Source organism: Aristolochia californica, unplaced genomic scaffold, assembly GCF_029961685.1.
Source record: "Aristolochia californica isolate CCGP_79_NKW_82.1479 unplaced genomic scaffold, dmAriCali1.0.hap1 SCAF_11, whole genome shotgun sequence".
Lineage (NCBI taxonomy): Eukaryota > Viridiplantae > Streptophyta > Magnoliopsida > Piperales > Aristolochiaceae > Aristolochia > Aristolochia californica.
This window is the reverse complement of record NW_027181782.1, coordinates 147,254-162,359: the sequence shown is the minus strand read 5'-3', so window position 1 is coordinate 162,359 and position 15,106 is coordinate 147,254. Positions and strand designations below refer to the sequence as shown.

The 15,106-nt window shown below is 43.7% G+C and overlaps 2 protein-coding genes across 2 annotated transcripts; both read right to left on the bottom strand.

Annotated features, from left to right (window-relative positions):
• Window positions 1-4,681: 4,681 nt before the first annotated feature.
• Window positions 4,682-6,472, bottom strand: LOC137944449 (ethylene-responsive transcription factor ERF054-like). The gene has a single exon (XM_068790134.1). The coding sequence runs from the start codon at window positions 6,470-6,472 to the stop codon at window positions 5,171-5,173; it is 1,302 nt and encodes a 433-aa protein (XP_068646235.1). The 3' UTR covers window positions 4,682-5,170.
• Window positions 6,473-9,151: 2,679 nt separating this feature from the next.
• On the bottom strand, window positions 9,152-10,877 carry LOC137944612 (uncharacterized). Its single transcript, XM_068790307.1, has 3 exons — window positions 10,539-10,877; window positions 9,764-9,969; window positions 9,152-9,586 (listed from the first exon to the last, which is right to left on the bottom strand). The coding sequence occupies exons 1-3, from the start codon at window positions 10,626-10,628 to the stop codon at window positions 9,340-9,342; spliced, it is 543 nt and encodes a 180-aa protein (XP_068646408.1). The 5' UTR covers window positions 10,629-10,877; the 3' UTR covers window positions 9,152-9,339.
• Between the last annotated feature and the right edge of the window lie 4,229 nt (window positions 10,878-15,106).

Sequence of the window (15,106 nt, the reverse complement as noted above, 5' to 3'; positions counted from 1 at the left end):
AACCTTGTTTTCAAAAATAAATTATCTGATTTTTTATTTTATTTCTACAAATTAACAAATGACAGCCGTTCCTCACGTCCACTGTTCGATTAAAGTTTAATCCGCTAGCAGTTTTTTTTTTTTTTTTTTTGCTCTCTCTGGTCGCTCAGGGAGACTGGTTCAACTTCAACGAGTAAGTTCAACAAAGGGCAAACCCAGTCTCGCAGGAATTTTCTTTCGGATGGGCGACCTGCAGTGTGCCAATTCGTGCATTTGAGTTCATGAACGATGAAAATGTCAATGGAAGCAGTCGGTACGCATCTACATGTTTGCTCACGTTACCACGTCGGTTCTTAATTCTTCTTAGTGGCCTTGCTTCCTGCTCCGGATGCCCAATGTCTGGGAAGGGTTAGAGAGGAAGAAGGAACGCTTTTGAGGATTAATTGGTGTTAAATGAAGTTGAATCATGAATGTGAGGCGATGCTGCGGTAGTTATGACTAGAAAATGCTCTCTTGACGAAAAAAGGAAAGAGGAAAGGACTGGTAAACCGTTCTGTACCTTGGTTTGGGTGGGCTTTGCTGTGTTCGCTAAATGTACTTTTGACGGTTACATGTCACTCTCTCACATATTACTATTACTATTACCTAACCACTACATCATGAACTTGAATACCTCTCTTCTATTCAGCCGGATCAACTTAATACTCTGATAACGGATAAATATAATCCTTTCAATCGTTCCATGTTGTATCTCATCTGAAAGTTTTATCAGACAAAATGCAAAAGTAATCCATGGAAAGAAGATAGTAAACGGAGACAGACAGACCGCGTGGTTTGATTCCCCACAGCCTGTTCCCGAAAGAAAGGGTGCATTGCCTTTCCATTTTCCTCTCCTCGACTCAAAATTTATTCGCCAGTCCCCATCTTTCTCTGCAAACAAGAAACCACCAATCTCATTTTTAATGCATCTAAACATCGTCTATTTGGATTTCAGAAAGCAGCGACTCGTCTTCTTCTCCCTCGAATTCGATCCAACGACGGAAAAACCACTCTGTTCTATTTCTATGTTTATTCAGACCCACAAGATCAACAGTCTCAATTATTAAACCCCATGTGACACATGGACTCTGGTTGGTGGACTGATTTATTATAAATCCACCATTCGTGGGGTACAGATTACATGCCACTGCTATTGCTCTGTTTTTCATTTTTTTTTCTTTCTAGCGCAGACGCCATGAATTCATGAATTAGATTGATGATGAAGTGAACTGTGAACGTGCAACTGACTTTGAAGCCTCGTCTCTGTTCTGGTGCTGGAAGATGCGATCTCTTTTCTTTTTTTTTTTTCTTTTTTTTTTTCTGTATGATAAGCAAGGGAAGGAATAGGTGGGAGTTGGGATTGATTCTGCTGGCCAAACGAAGTGCCAGTTCCAGTGAAACTTGGAATCTAGTGAGCGGGGAATAAAATGGCAGGGGTAGATTGCATTAGCATATACATCGGAAACAGCCTTTCTGCTGCCTAAAAAAATAACTTTGGGATCCAGAATTCCAGATGTGATAAGCAAAACATTTATCTTTGTTGGAAGAAGTAAAGCAGCAAGCTGCATATGATATTTCCAGGCAACAGCAGAGAAACAGCGAGAGAGATTGAGAAAGCTGAGTTGTTCTGTAATACACGTCGGGAATGAATTGGAAGGTGAAAGAGAGTAGTAGTGAACTCGAAGTAGTGGGAGGAGGGAAAAAGATAGAAAGATCTATCATCATTCATCAATGGCAAATTGCGATTCATGCAGGCTCTGTACAGCAGGGATTCTCTTCCTCCCTACAGTGACTGGGCTGTTCCTTGTACAGCTGATGGAACCGAACCCCAAATTAATATAGAAAAGATGCAGCTTTTCTCTACTCTCTCTCTCTCTCCTCTGTACTTGATTGAAAGGCCGCCGCTGCTTCTGTACTTACTAGCACGCTATCTGTTGAATGTAGCACGGTTTTTTACTATTTATTTTCGTTATTGGTTTTTTAAATCTTGTAAGAACAGGGCTTCAATCTTGATGTGCCCTTTGCGTCTTGACGAAGAACGACTGCTTGCAGAGTTTCTTCTTCCCAGCTTTGTCTAGAATGGACAAATCTTTTCCTTCTCAGAATCGCAGACCGAGGGAAGAAGATACGGAGGCATCTACGTGATCGTACCACACGTGGTAGCTTATCCTGTTTAATTTATACACTGGCATTTTCGTTTCGGTTAAAATTTGAACCAGCAGAGCATCTTCTTCTAGGCTAGGCCCATAGCTGTTTCGATCCTGATGCTACAATTCGCAGAGGAGAGTCCGTAAACTCATTGGGCACAGACGCTTTGAATTTTGATTTTTTAGAGTGGTGGGAGATTTATGAATGCTCCAACAACCAGCTTTTTATATTTATAAATTTGAATCCTGCTCCTGCGACTGCCTTGCATTCGGAAATATTTCTGGTTGAAATTTCAGTGGATAGATTTAAATGGGCATTTACTTCTTTCCTGGCGATTATTTCCTCCTATTTACTCACAGCGAACAACGGATGTGCCAAGCCTGTGCATCAGAACTGATTAAGTTTGATCCTTTCTCAACAAATCTTAATATAGTAACAATAAGATTCTACTTGAACTCGACGGGTCGAAAGCCTCAGAAGGGAGAACGAACAATTGATATCTAGCATATTGAATGAAGACAGTAGAGGGTAGAGAGCTGAATTACCACCCAGATCAGCAGTTGAGGCGAATAACATTCTTCTTAATTTGCCCGATCTAGAGCTTCCTTTCACTGATCTTTTATAGTGTGGAATGGGATCCTTTTTGTCTTCTTGTCTTCTCCTCTGGTCTTGCTTTCCCAGCCAGTGAATACTGCAAATCATTAACCTGTCTTTTCTGCTTTTTTCACTTTACTTTTCCTGTTCCTCTCCCACACTCCCATTCCATTCCTTTTTCTCTTCAAATTGCACGTTATCTTCGAAATCAAGTATCAAATATGCAGCAGCAATGACTTACATAGCCGTCTGGTATTCTGATTTCTCCTTTGGCTCTGTCACTTCTGTCTTACTTTTAATGAAATTTACTTATGCCCGAGCTGTTACAGTTGATCTTCAGTGACAGGCAACCCTTTTTCACGCTGGACAGGGACAGTAAATGGCATACTTCTCTGAAACCAATGTAAATACAGTGCATCTGTGCAGTTGGAGAGACCAGAAAGGATCACATCGACCTGATCCTATGGAGGGGTGGTGAGCTACAAGACAAAAACGAAGAAACAGGATGAGCTTTGCAAAAATACAAAAAGTGTGGACGAAATCAATGCAGAAAGATACTCTCCATCGCAAGGCACCCAATCGTGTTCATGTCTCTGATCTCCGCGCGATGCATATTGCATCTTCAATATGATGGGAAAGGACGAGCAGAGTTCGGCTCTGAGAAAAAAAAAATTAAATACTGTATAAATAGAGGATTCCTGATTGGTCTGCTGCTCTGTTTTTCCCCCACTCTAGCACTTCATTTTTCAGAAAACACTTTCTTGCCCAAATAATTCGGCATTTGAACCATCGACTCCACATCTCAATCTTCTTTCACAAACAAGTTTTCCTTTTTGTCCAAGGGAAGAAAAACACCCTTTCTGAGATTAATATTTCAACACTTCAGCTGTAAATTTCAACATGAGATATGAACCCATCTGAAAGAATCTGTTTTGGGAATTTCTTTGTGAACAATCTAATCAAGGAAGGTTGCTAGGATAAGCAGATAAACAGACCAAAATATTTCTGCAGAACAAGAAACCGTGTTCATCTGCCGTGGCGAAACAGGCTATGAAGATGATGATGGAGATGAAAGCTTCAAACAGAAACCCATTTAACCCAGTTCATGATACAGGCTTGCCAAGAATACTAGGGCGCATGCGTTATACTCGAGGAAATCAAAAGTTGAACTTTGTTATTGAAAGATACAAATGAAGGAGAAAGAAAAATGGAGAGAATTGGACGGCAGGCACCCCGAGACGGATAAGTATGGCTTGAATAGCAGTAATAATCAAAGCAATGGCCGCCCCAAGTCGATATCTATGACTTTTTTATTTGTATTTCAATTACTAACAGACAACTAGGGCAATTCTTTAATAGGAGAAGACTCTTATGTTGCTCAGAATTAAAATTGGTTGTGATGAAATGCTATTAAGAAACCAGTTCTGTGGTGATTTCATACTCCGGCCGCCATGGCCACCCAATCTCAACAACAAACTAACCTTCTCCGTCGTTATTTGAGTGACCCACCTACGCAACAGCTCCCTTTTATTCAAATAAAACTACCCACTTCAGCTTATAGAATTTATTTGGGCGGTGGTGAGGATTACCGTCTCATGCACGTGTTTCTTGGAGAGGAGATATTTTGGGCTCATCAATCATTCAGCGACGAGGTAGGCTGGATTCTTCTTGCAAGATTCTCTTTATCGAGGAAGCAGATAGATGAAAATAAAAAGTGCGTTCAAGCAAACAAAACCGAAGAAACAAATAGATCAACTCGTGTACTGTAACTAAGACATTGGAGTTTTTGATTTGTCTCTTCGCAAATAAAACTGAAAGAGACTATTGATTTCCTCATCAACAGGAAATAAACTTTGACATTGAAACTGTACAAGCAGATTACATCTACTACAGTGAAAGCACGAAAATGGGAAACGCGCAAGTTTCCGGTTGGAGCTGCGGGGGGAGATCACAAAACCGTCTCCAACTCATACTGGATTCAGCCGAACCAGAGTCCCGCTTCTCAACCTCCTACTACAAGCCACTACTGCTTTCCACCATTACAAACATGATAGGATGGACACCCAAACATTCTATTAGTAAGCCTGGACTGGAAGTAACAGCCAGGAAGTAACTAACTCTGTCTAACTAAATAAAAAGAAGACGTCTCCTGAAGCACCCAGTTGGCGAGGCCTGTTGATGTTCTCCAGAAGAAACATCACCACCATTGGGCATTTGTAATGGTTATAGTCACGGGCTGGCTGTAAAAAATCTGCAACCAATGAGCAAGGAGCAAGGGTAGTGTTGGCCACAAAATGCACCACCTGTAAAGGGTATAAAATTCTTAGTCCCCGAGCACGAGATAGTGAGAGGGAGAGACAGAGTGTTAATGACTCTTGACTCCACCGAAAAGGGTCTTCTCTTAATGTTCTCATGAATCCTTCCACGAAGAAGGCGAGAAGAAATTAAACATAGATGAAGAGGATGCAGGGGGAGAAACAGAAGAGGAAACTGTCGAAAGGTCCAGTTGGGGCTGTTGAGGATTAGATGATTCCATCTCTGATATGGGAACGGGGTAGTTTATGGGAAAGTGGGCTCCTTGTAGAAGATTACTGTTTGTATAGAGATCGTCCCAGACAGGACTTCCAGGTCCCCACCCTGCGGAAATTGCATTGAACCACGATTCTTCCATTTCACCCCAAATCATCTCAGAGGATGCAACTAAACCGTCTTTGCTTTCATGGTCCTCAGCCACTTCCCCCTCCACTGTCTGGCCCTCTTTCACTGGAAGCACGTCGCTCGAACCCGATCCATCCGACGGCGAGTTATCCTCTAAAGAGGGTTTGTAAGAATTATCGTCGTCGTCGGGCCCCTTCTCTGGTTCCACCTCATGTGGCGATTCCACATCTGCTGCTTCCTGGGGACGACGAGGAACAGTCGCAGCGGTTGAATCAGTAGACTGAACTCTGTTTTCACGTCCAAGAAAGAGTTCTGGGAAATTGAGGCGCGCGTTCTCGCCCCGAAGCTTGAAAGCTTCCCGGTCATAGGCGAGGGCCGCATCTTCGGCTGTGTCGAAAGTACCGAGCCAGAGGCGGGTCCTGTTCCGTGGGAGACGAATCTCAGCAACCCATTTGCCCCAGTGGCGTTGCCGGACGCCTCTGTAGAGTTTGGTGGTTGTTGTGTTGGGAGGCCCAAGGAGGGGAAAAGCTCTGCGGCCATCTTGTCCCAGCCTGCTCATCATCATCATCTGTCCGCGAGGACTAAGATTTAATGCTTCACTCCAATATCGCAAAAGTTGCTGATGCTGTTGCGAATTCAAAGTTGCAGAAGGTGGATCAGGAGCACCGCTTCTCAGGAAGACTGGGGAGTAGACCATTGGCTGATGCTGGCCAAAGGAAATCATCTGCTGCTGCTGTGGAAGCAGTAGAGGCAAATGCGTTGTTGTTGCTGCTTTGGGACTAGAACCATCATATAAGAAAGGGAAATATGGTCTTGGAGAGGAAGAAGAAGAGAGGGATATGGGAGCATTGGTGATCTTTTGATGGGTACATGACAGGGGAGAACAAGAAGAAGTACAATGATCAGGACTCCTGGTCTTCTTGAGGGGCCTGGGGGATGTGGAGGCTTCTTCAAAAAACGGTCTCCACTGAGGCCCTACCATGAGCTTCAAACTGTTCGAAGCTATGCCCTTTTCTTTCAGCTGCGATTTACTACTACTACTGGACTCTGCCATTGTAAGGAAGGAGATCGAAGACAAGGTAGATAAACGGAAGAAGTGAATGACAGGAGCAATTGTCAGCCGCCCGCTCTACCCGGTGAAAATGGAAAATCAAACGGAGATTGAAAATTGAGGATAAAAAACTCAATTCGGAAAGAAAAATGAAATCAGAGGCATAAGAAAAAACCGAAAGCAAAAGAAAGTGGGAGTCTGAATAAGAAACCCAGAAACCGAATGGATCACAGAGAAATTTTCAAAACCGAAGAAAAAGCAAACCAACTGAAAAACGGTTGCGTCTCCAAAACTACAAAAGATTCAGGCCTGTAAAAATGAAAGATCCAAATAAACTGAAAAGAAAAAAAAGAAAAAAAAAGGAAAGAAAGTCGATGAAAAAAGGGGGAAAAGAAGAAGAAAACAAACTTCACAAGTCTGAATTCGATTTAATAACCGGAACAGACGTAAAACCTCAGCAACTCGTCGAAAGTACAGAGCTTAACCAATACATGGTATACGTGAAAAGGGGGCATTGTATAAAAAATCGAAATGAGATGTGAATAGAAAGAGCGGGCGGCTGCAAGCAGAAGGGAGAGAGGATGAGCAGACGTAGGAGAAGAAGGGTGGTAAGCAATAGCGACCAAGAAAAAGTCTAAAAAAGACTCCCAGGGAAGGGACGAAGAACGAGTATCGCGGGCGTATCCTGTGACAAAAACAGGAAAGAAGGCAAGGTGCGAGTGTTGCGAAGCAGGAGCGATATAAGAGCAGAAAAAGATCGCGGCAAAACGGAGAGAAACGCAAGTGCGGAGGTGGGACCCACGCTCTGCTCACCCTCCTTTACGTTTGTCTCTGCGTTCCTCTGCTTTACTTGGATCTGGCTATTTATTTAAGATCTTCAGACTACAGTATCTAATCATCCTTGGAGCTTCATGAGCAATCGAAGACGTTGTTGACCTGACAAAGAATCCCGAATCAATGGCCATCGTCTGCTACGGCCGGGGCCCTCTTTCTAGCTTCCATTCCACTCCTTAATTCGATTTTCCAAACCTTGAAGAATTGACTACCTCAGTCATGGCTTTTAGTAGTTCTGCTTCTCTACGCAACGCAATTTCCATCGACAGATGCACGTACCGCGAGTTACAATGACACTCGTTCATTTTCTAACCTTATTGAAGGACCCGATTTAATTGAAACTGGCTCCGGTTCCATTTGGTTTGATAATAATCAGAAGATGCTTAACAGCTAAGAAAAATAAAATAAAAATACAAACACGAACACGAACACGAACACGAACACGAACACGAGCAGGGAAGAAAGAAGAAGAAAGGGAGAAGAGAGGGCACGTGGCACGCTTAGTGGAAGCGGAGTTGTCGGTCTGTTGAGTTCCATCACTTTCGGCGGGAACGTACAACCGTTGCGGTGGGTTGTCGTTACCAAAGTCAAAAGACACAAACCGGCGAGTGTACCAAGTCGGTGAATTTTTCGGCACGTGTCGGTGCTCCACCTTCTCTCATTTATTATCTTTCTTCACGTTTGACACCCGTCACTCCTTGACCACCACTACTCGTTTCTCTACTCCATCTCGTCTTCTCCGATATTTTTGTTTGAAAAGCTTCTCCAGGACCCTTCGATCACGACAAAGCCCCTCCTCCACACCCCCCCCCCCCCCCTGCAATTGACTCCGCTTTCGACGCCTCTCACTGTTCGAAAGAAATTCGTCAAACAAACGCTACCAAGTCATGGACGAGACACCGTTTAGGATTGTGCGCCTCGCCGACCACGCTCTGCAGACATAGTAATCATGAACACACCCATAATCTCATACGCAATCTCCGTGTGGACACCATTATACCCTTCGTCCCAACTGCCTGGCTGTTGATATAATAATTTATTATATGCTCGCGGACCCGGAGACGCGGATCGACTACTCTCTGTACGAGCTTTCGGTGCGGGTGAACTCTGATTTGTTCCTGTTACGAAGCTACAAACCTTGATTTAGTTAATGGCGTCTGTGTAATCAAGTTGTGTCGGCTGTCAAACCTCTTTTTAGGTTGAGTGAAAATAAAAATAAAGGGATTTATGTCTATCCCACTATGTAGTGGCCTCTCATTGCTTGTAATCCTGTTACGAGGCTTCGGACTTGCAACAGTAAAGTGGAGCTGGCCAATCGACAAAGATTTCGTCGAGATGGATAAAACTGGGTATCATGCTCTCATCCTCTGACTTTCCCTGGTTTAGTCAAACCGCACTCTCTGTCTTAAAAAATTATCCGTGATCCAAGTGTTCTGCTACTGCTAGATGAGGTGTTTACCTCTACGGCACTTGTAATCGAACACCATTGTTTAAAAGGTTTTAAGGTAGTCGCAACAATCAAGGATCAGCATCCTCCCTTTGCATTCTTTACTTGTGCAAAAGCATAGCAGTCATGTTACAGTTGGGTCCATCACAGTTATCATGGCAAACGCTTCTGATTTGGCTCACCCGGAAAGAATGTTAAGAATAAGGGGGCCAGTGGAACTGAATTCTTTAACAGTAGGGTATGTACAAACAGGCATTATAATGAGGTAGATGATGAAGCTGATGAAGTTATTGGATAAGATCTTATTATATTTATCCCATTGTGTAATTATATCTCCACCACCGGTAAGAGTACGAGAAGAGCCAAATCGTCAACAGGAATTTACTAAAACAAGCAGAAAGTGAAAATGGAAGAATCATTCCCTGGATTTAGAGAGAAAAATTCACAAAAGAATCCCAAACAGAGAGACTATACGAGCACATGGACAAATTTACATCCAAATTGAGACTCCAAACAAGACTAGGGTATCCGTCCTGTACAGAGAAATAGCTATGCGTGTATAGTGTGGTAAGAGATGTGGAATGAATCGCTAGTAGGTGCCCATACCAACTGCAGAGTCTCTTGCATATGAGGACTGAACATCGGCTTTACCATAGCAGACGTAGTACAACTCCGATAAAATGGCCGTGAAGAAGACGAAGGCAGCTCCTGCCCCAAACACACCCTTCCTTATGGTCTCGCATGATAGATTCTCCACGAACACACTGTACTTGGTGTGGTAGGCATTCCTTACGGACCCCGCCAAGAGGCATGCCTCGGCTATCAAAAATGTCAACCTAAAACAGACATATACACAAATCACAATTGGCTTGGGGAACAGGCTAAAACAAACCAACAAGCACAGCAAGATTCCATTACTACGTTTTATCGACTGTCATCTCTGCTTTGAAGTTAAAAAATGGTGCGGATGGAGATCAGAGAGGGGATGTAGGAGAGCAGTTCATAGTTCCTACCAGCAGGTGAGGAAGAGAATGATAGCCCAGGCCCTTGCGCCCCCTGGTCTGAGACCCTTGCCACGGCAAAAGCACTTGCTCGCCAACATTACCAAGGTCTGACTAGCCAATAGAAAGAGGAAGGCTCCGACCCCTAGCCCGGTGGCGATATCGGAATCATATACACAGTACTTGTAATTTACTTCTTTGTCCGTGACGACCCTTGCCTGAAATACAACTCAATAGCACCAGACTCAGATATTACTGATTACCCCAGTAAAATTTATCTGCAAGACTATCTCAAAGAGAAGCTATATATTTTTCTTTTAGAGTTTGCTGGAAAGGGGAAAAAGAAAAATCACCGACTCGACCCAAGTAGCCACACTAAAAAAAAGTAAAACAGAGAAAGCCCAGAATGAACAGTGAACATGGGGGGATTCGAACCCGGAAAACCAACTCTGATACATGTTGAAATCATTCGCGCTAAAAGCTCGAGCAGTTAGTGTGAGGCTGGCAACTGATATAAGAACGGTTCCGGCCGAACGTGGACTTATATCTCATCGAGCCCTTTCATTGACAGATTTAAGTAAAGAGGTAATAATAATATATACAGTATGTGCAGGGTGGGAGAAGAGAGGAATCACTGAGAAAGAAACTAGTACACGAGATTACTTGATTCCCCCGAAGAAACCACCAAAGAGCACAGATAAAGAGGAAACAAATTAAGGAGCAGAAATCAATTCACAGAGAAAGAGCAAAAAAAGAGCAACGAGAGGGACGAGGAAACGGCACGTACCTTGCTTCTGCGCTGCTCGGCAGCCACGGCGAGAGCGAAAGCAATGAGATCAAAGATAAAGATAACGACGAGAACCAAAGTAGAAGCCATGAAGAGCGGAGGGCACCAGATCCAGATCTCAGTTTCAAAGTGGAATGAATTAAAAAAGGGGCTCTCCCTTTCAGAGCCCCACCATCCCCTGCATCCTTCGATCGGTTCGTCTGTTTGGGCTCTCAGCTCTGGCTTCCAGTTTATCAACGATGGGCTGGTCTGGTGAGATTAATTAGCGGGGAAGCAAAACTAGCCCTCTCCAACCGATCGACTGCTCGATCAGAAGACAGAGAGAGAGAGAGAGAGAGAGAGAGAGAAAGAGAGTCGAACTGTATGCAGCTGGCTTTATTTTACCATCAAGTGTATGTATTGGCAATTGGCGTTCTGCATCTGCGAGTAAAGGAGCTCTTACTACTGACAGTTACCTGTAAATTGATTACCGCTTCCCGTTCACCTTCCCCGCTGACAGCTTACAGGGGCTTATTTAAGCTGTAGGTTATAATTACTGCCATGATATTTGTAAATAATTCACGACTCGGGTGAGATTTTTCGTTAATTTATAACAATTGATATTATTTATATGATTACAATTGATATGATTTATATAGGAAAAGAATAATTGGAGCTTAATTCGCTCACGGAAGGAAGGCCCTAAACGGGCAATGATCCTGAATTGATCCTCAATCAATTAGCCTTAATTGATTGAGAATCAGTATCTTCAACAGTATCTTCAACAGCCCCCTCGCAAGCTAAGCTTCGGGTTAGGACAGACATAAAACTTGAAACGAAAAAACTGAAAGAGAGGTCGAGAGACGTTTTTGGTGAAGATATCCGCAATCTGTAAGTGAGAGGGCACATATTGAGTGTGAATCTTTCCGGCAACAACAAGTTCACACAAAAAATAAATGTCTAACTCAACATGTTTGGCCCGCTTGTGGACAACAGGGTTGGAGCTCAAGAAAAGAGCGCTTTTGTTATCGCATAAGAGAAGTGGCCGCTCGGGAATAGAAACTTGGAGATCACGAAGAAGATGGGTGAGCCAAATAAGTTCGGCGGCCGTGAGAGCAAGAGCACGATATTCAGACTCACAACTGGAACGAGAAACTATAGGTTGCTTCTTGGCATTCCAGGAGACTAAATTGTCACCAAGGTAAATAGAGTAACCCGAGGTGGAGCGACGAGTGTTAGGACATCCAGCCCAATCAGCATTAGAATACGCAACTAAAGATCCCGGCGAAGCAAATGGACGAAAGGACAAACCATAATGGAGAGTGCCTTTGACATAACGAAGAATGCGCTTAACCGCAAGGAAGTGATCAGCAGTGGGAGAGTGCAAAAACTGACTTACGGAGTTGACAGCATGAGCAAGATCGGGAAGCGTGATGGTCAGATATTGAAGAGCACCAACCAGGGATCGGTAAAGAGTAGGATCTGAAAATAACTGACCATCAGAAGATAGATGCTGAGAAACCACCATTGGAGTGTGCACAGGCTTGCTGCAAGTAATTGAGCACGAGTAAGAATGTCGCGAGCATATTTCAACTGACTAAGAAAGAGTCCATCAGCGGTTGGTGTAGCTTCAAGACCAAGAAAGTAGTTGAGGGAGCCCAAGTCCTTTGTAGCGAACTCTGAGTGAAGCTTGCTAGAAAAGCTATCAAGAAGAGAGATGTTGTTGCTTGTAATAATGATATCATCTACATATAAGAGCAAATAAAGAGTATCAAAGTGCTGATGAAAGACGAAGAGTGAAGGGTCAGCCCGACTGGGGTGGAAACCAAGATGCGTGAGAAAAGAGCTGAATCGTTGAAACCATGCTCGAGGGGCTTGCTTGAAGCCATAGAGAGCTTTCTGAAGTTTGCAAACATGATCAGGAAAGCGAGGATCAATATACCCCGACGGTTGTTCCATATAGACTTGTTCATTGAGATGACCATTTAGGAAAACATTTATGACATCCAATTGATGGAGGGACCATTGATTAGTGACAGCAATAGAGAGCACAACCCGAATAGTGGTAGCCTCGATGACAGGACTGAAGGTGTCGGTATAGTCGAGACCTGGTACTTGGGTAAATCCTTTTGCAACGAGACGAGCTTTGAACCGCTCAATAGAACCATCAGGCAAATATTTGGTCCGAAAGACCCATTTAGATCCCACAATATTGGTATGAGTCGGGCGAGGTACCAAGACCCAGGTATGATTATTTTGTAGAGATTGAATTTCTTCATCCATAGCGGTAAACCAGGCAGGATTATTGGCAACGGATTTGAATCCGTTGGGCATAGTAGATGTCAAAAGAGCACAAAGAAGACCAAAAGAGCCAGAGTAAGCAAGATCAGCCGAGTGACGAGGTTTGAAAATACCAGCCTTGGCACGTGTGAGCATAGGATGAGATCTCATCAGGAGTGCGGCAACAGGAGTAGTGGATCCAGGCGGACCAGAATTTGTGAGCGACATAGGCAAACCTGTAAGAGAACCAGTGGCCTGCAAGGACTCATCTAGAGGATCAGTACAAATAACATAGGGACGGGGGCCAGATGGAGTAATGTGCGGGGAAGGAGGCGCCTGAGGAGATGGGGACAAGACTGGAGGAGATTGAGCAGGTTCAAGAAAGTTGGAAAATTGGAGAGAGGAGAGGGGTTGAGCTTGAGAAGCGGCCATGGAGGGAAAAAAGGTCTCATCAAATTGAGCGTGTCTAGTGATATATATTCTAGAAGTAAGGAGATCAAGACAACGAAAACCTTTATAAGATGAGCAATACCCCATAAAGATACACGAAAGACTGCATGGGGAAAATTTATTTGGCATGTAATCACGCAAACAAAGATAGACCCGACAACCAAAGGGATGAAAATGCGCATAATTTGGAAAAAGACCATAGAAAAGTTCAAAGGGGGACTTACCTCTAAGAAGCGGTGTGGGCAAGCGGTTGATAATGTAGGCAGCAGTGCTAAAGGTATCAACCCAAAAACGAGGAGAAATATGGGAATGGAAAAGTAGAGCCAAACCAATTTCAGTTATATGACGGTGTGTCCGTTCAGCACGACCGTTTTGAGCAGGAGTATATGGACAAGATAGTTGATGATGGATGCCAGAGTGACGAAGGTGGTTTTTAAAGCGATTGCTTGTAAATTCTACACCACCATCACTCTAGAAAATCTTGATATGAGTAGAATGTTGATTTTTCACAAATTTTTGAAATTGAAGAAAAGTATCATAGAAATCAGATTTCAATTTCAATGAGTAAAGCCAAGTAAATCGAGAGTAATCATCAACAAATAAAACATAGTAAACAAACCCCAAAGTAGAATGTACGGGAGACGGACCCCATATATCATAGTGAATTAATTCTAAGACATGAGACGACTTTTTTTCATTATGAGAAAAAGGTAAGCGATGACTTTTGGAAAGTTGGCATGTGTCACATAATTTAGGGGATGGTAATAAAGAAGTAAGAGAAAGTTGGCCTTGTTTATTTAATAAAAAATAACAAAATGATGGACATGACCTAGACGTGCATGCCATAAGTCATAAGAGGCATGAAAAGTTTTGTTTTTCAAAACAGAAATAAAGGCGGAATTTCCACGCTCTAGCACATATAAGCCTCCATCACGTCTACCGGATGCCACCACCGTTCCCATTTGGCGATTCTAAACAGTAAAAAGGTTATTAGTAAAAGTAACTGATAAAGGAAAATAGCTATTAATTTACTGATAGACAAGAGATTTTTGGTAAGATGGGGAACAACTAAGACATTTAGCAGTTTTAGATTTGGTGAAGGAGAAATATGACTTGTATAGGTAATAGGTAGGGACGCACCATTCCCGACAATTACACGATCCTTACCCGTGTATGAGAAAGACTGATCCAGCGCTGACTGGGCTGGAGTCATGTGGGCCGAGGCGCCTATGTCAACAAACCAGTCAGACGCATTGGTCTAGTCGGACGGAGAGGGCCGAAAAATTTTCGGCGACGTGAGTGGAAGGCTCCTGCTGCACATATCGCTGGCGACAGCAATCGACGTAATGGCCGTCTTGCTGGCAAATTTGACACCGTGGTGGTCGACGACGGTGGTTTTGGTCGGAACGACCTTGTCCGTGAGCAGAGTCGACGATTTTGCCATGGCTGGAGAAGCTGCGCGAGCCTTGACCGAAGTTACGACTATCACGGTGTCCTCGGTCACGATTCGGGCAAGAGGAGTTGCCGAAATGGGAGGAGGAAGCTTGGTTGGCAGTGAATGCGGCGGTGGGGGCGACGGGAAGCTCCATCGACTTTTGAAAAATTTCGAAACTCTCTGCTTTTGAAACCAAATCGGGAAAACAGGGCAAAGGGGTTTGAGCCATCTGCGCAGTGGAGAAACTCGAAAATTCAGGGCCTAATCCGCGAAGGAACCAGTGCACCTTGTCAGTGCCGTCGACAGGCGCCCAATGGCGTGAAGCTGATCGCATAATGCTTTGAAAGCACGAGCGTAGGCAGAGACCGAACGATTTCCGCAATTCATAAGTTGGAGATCGTCCTTGAGACGAATCTCACGGGCT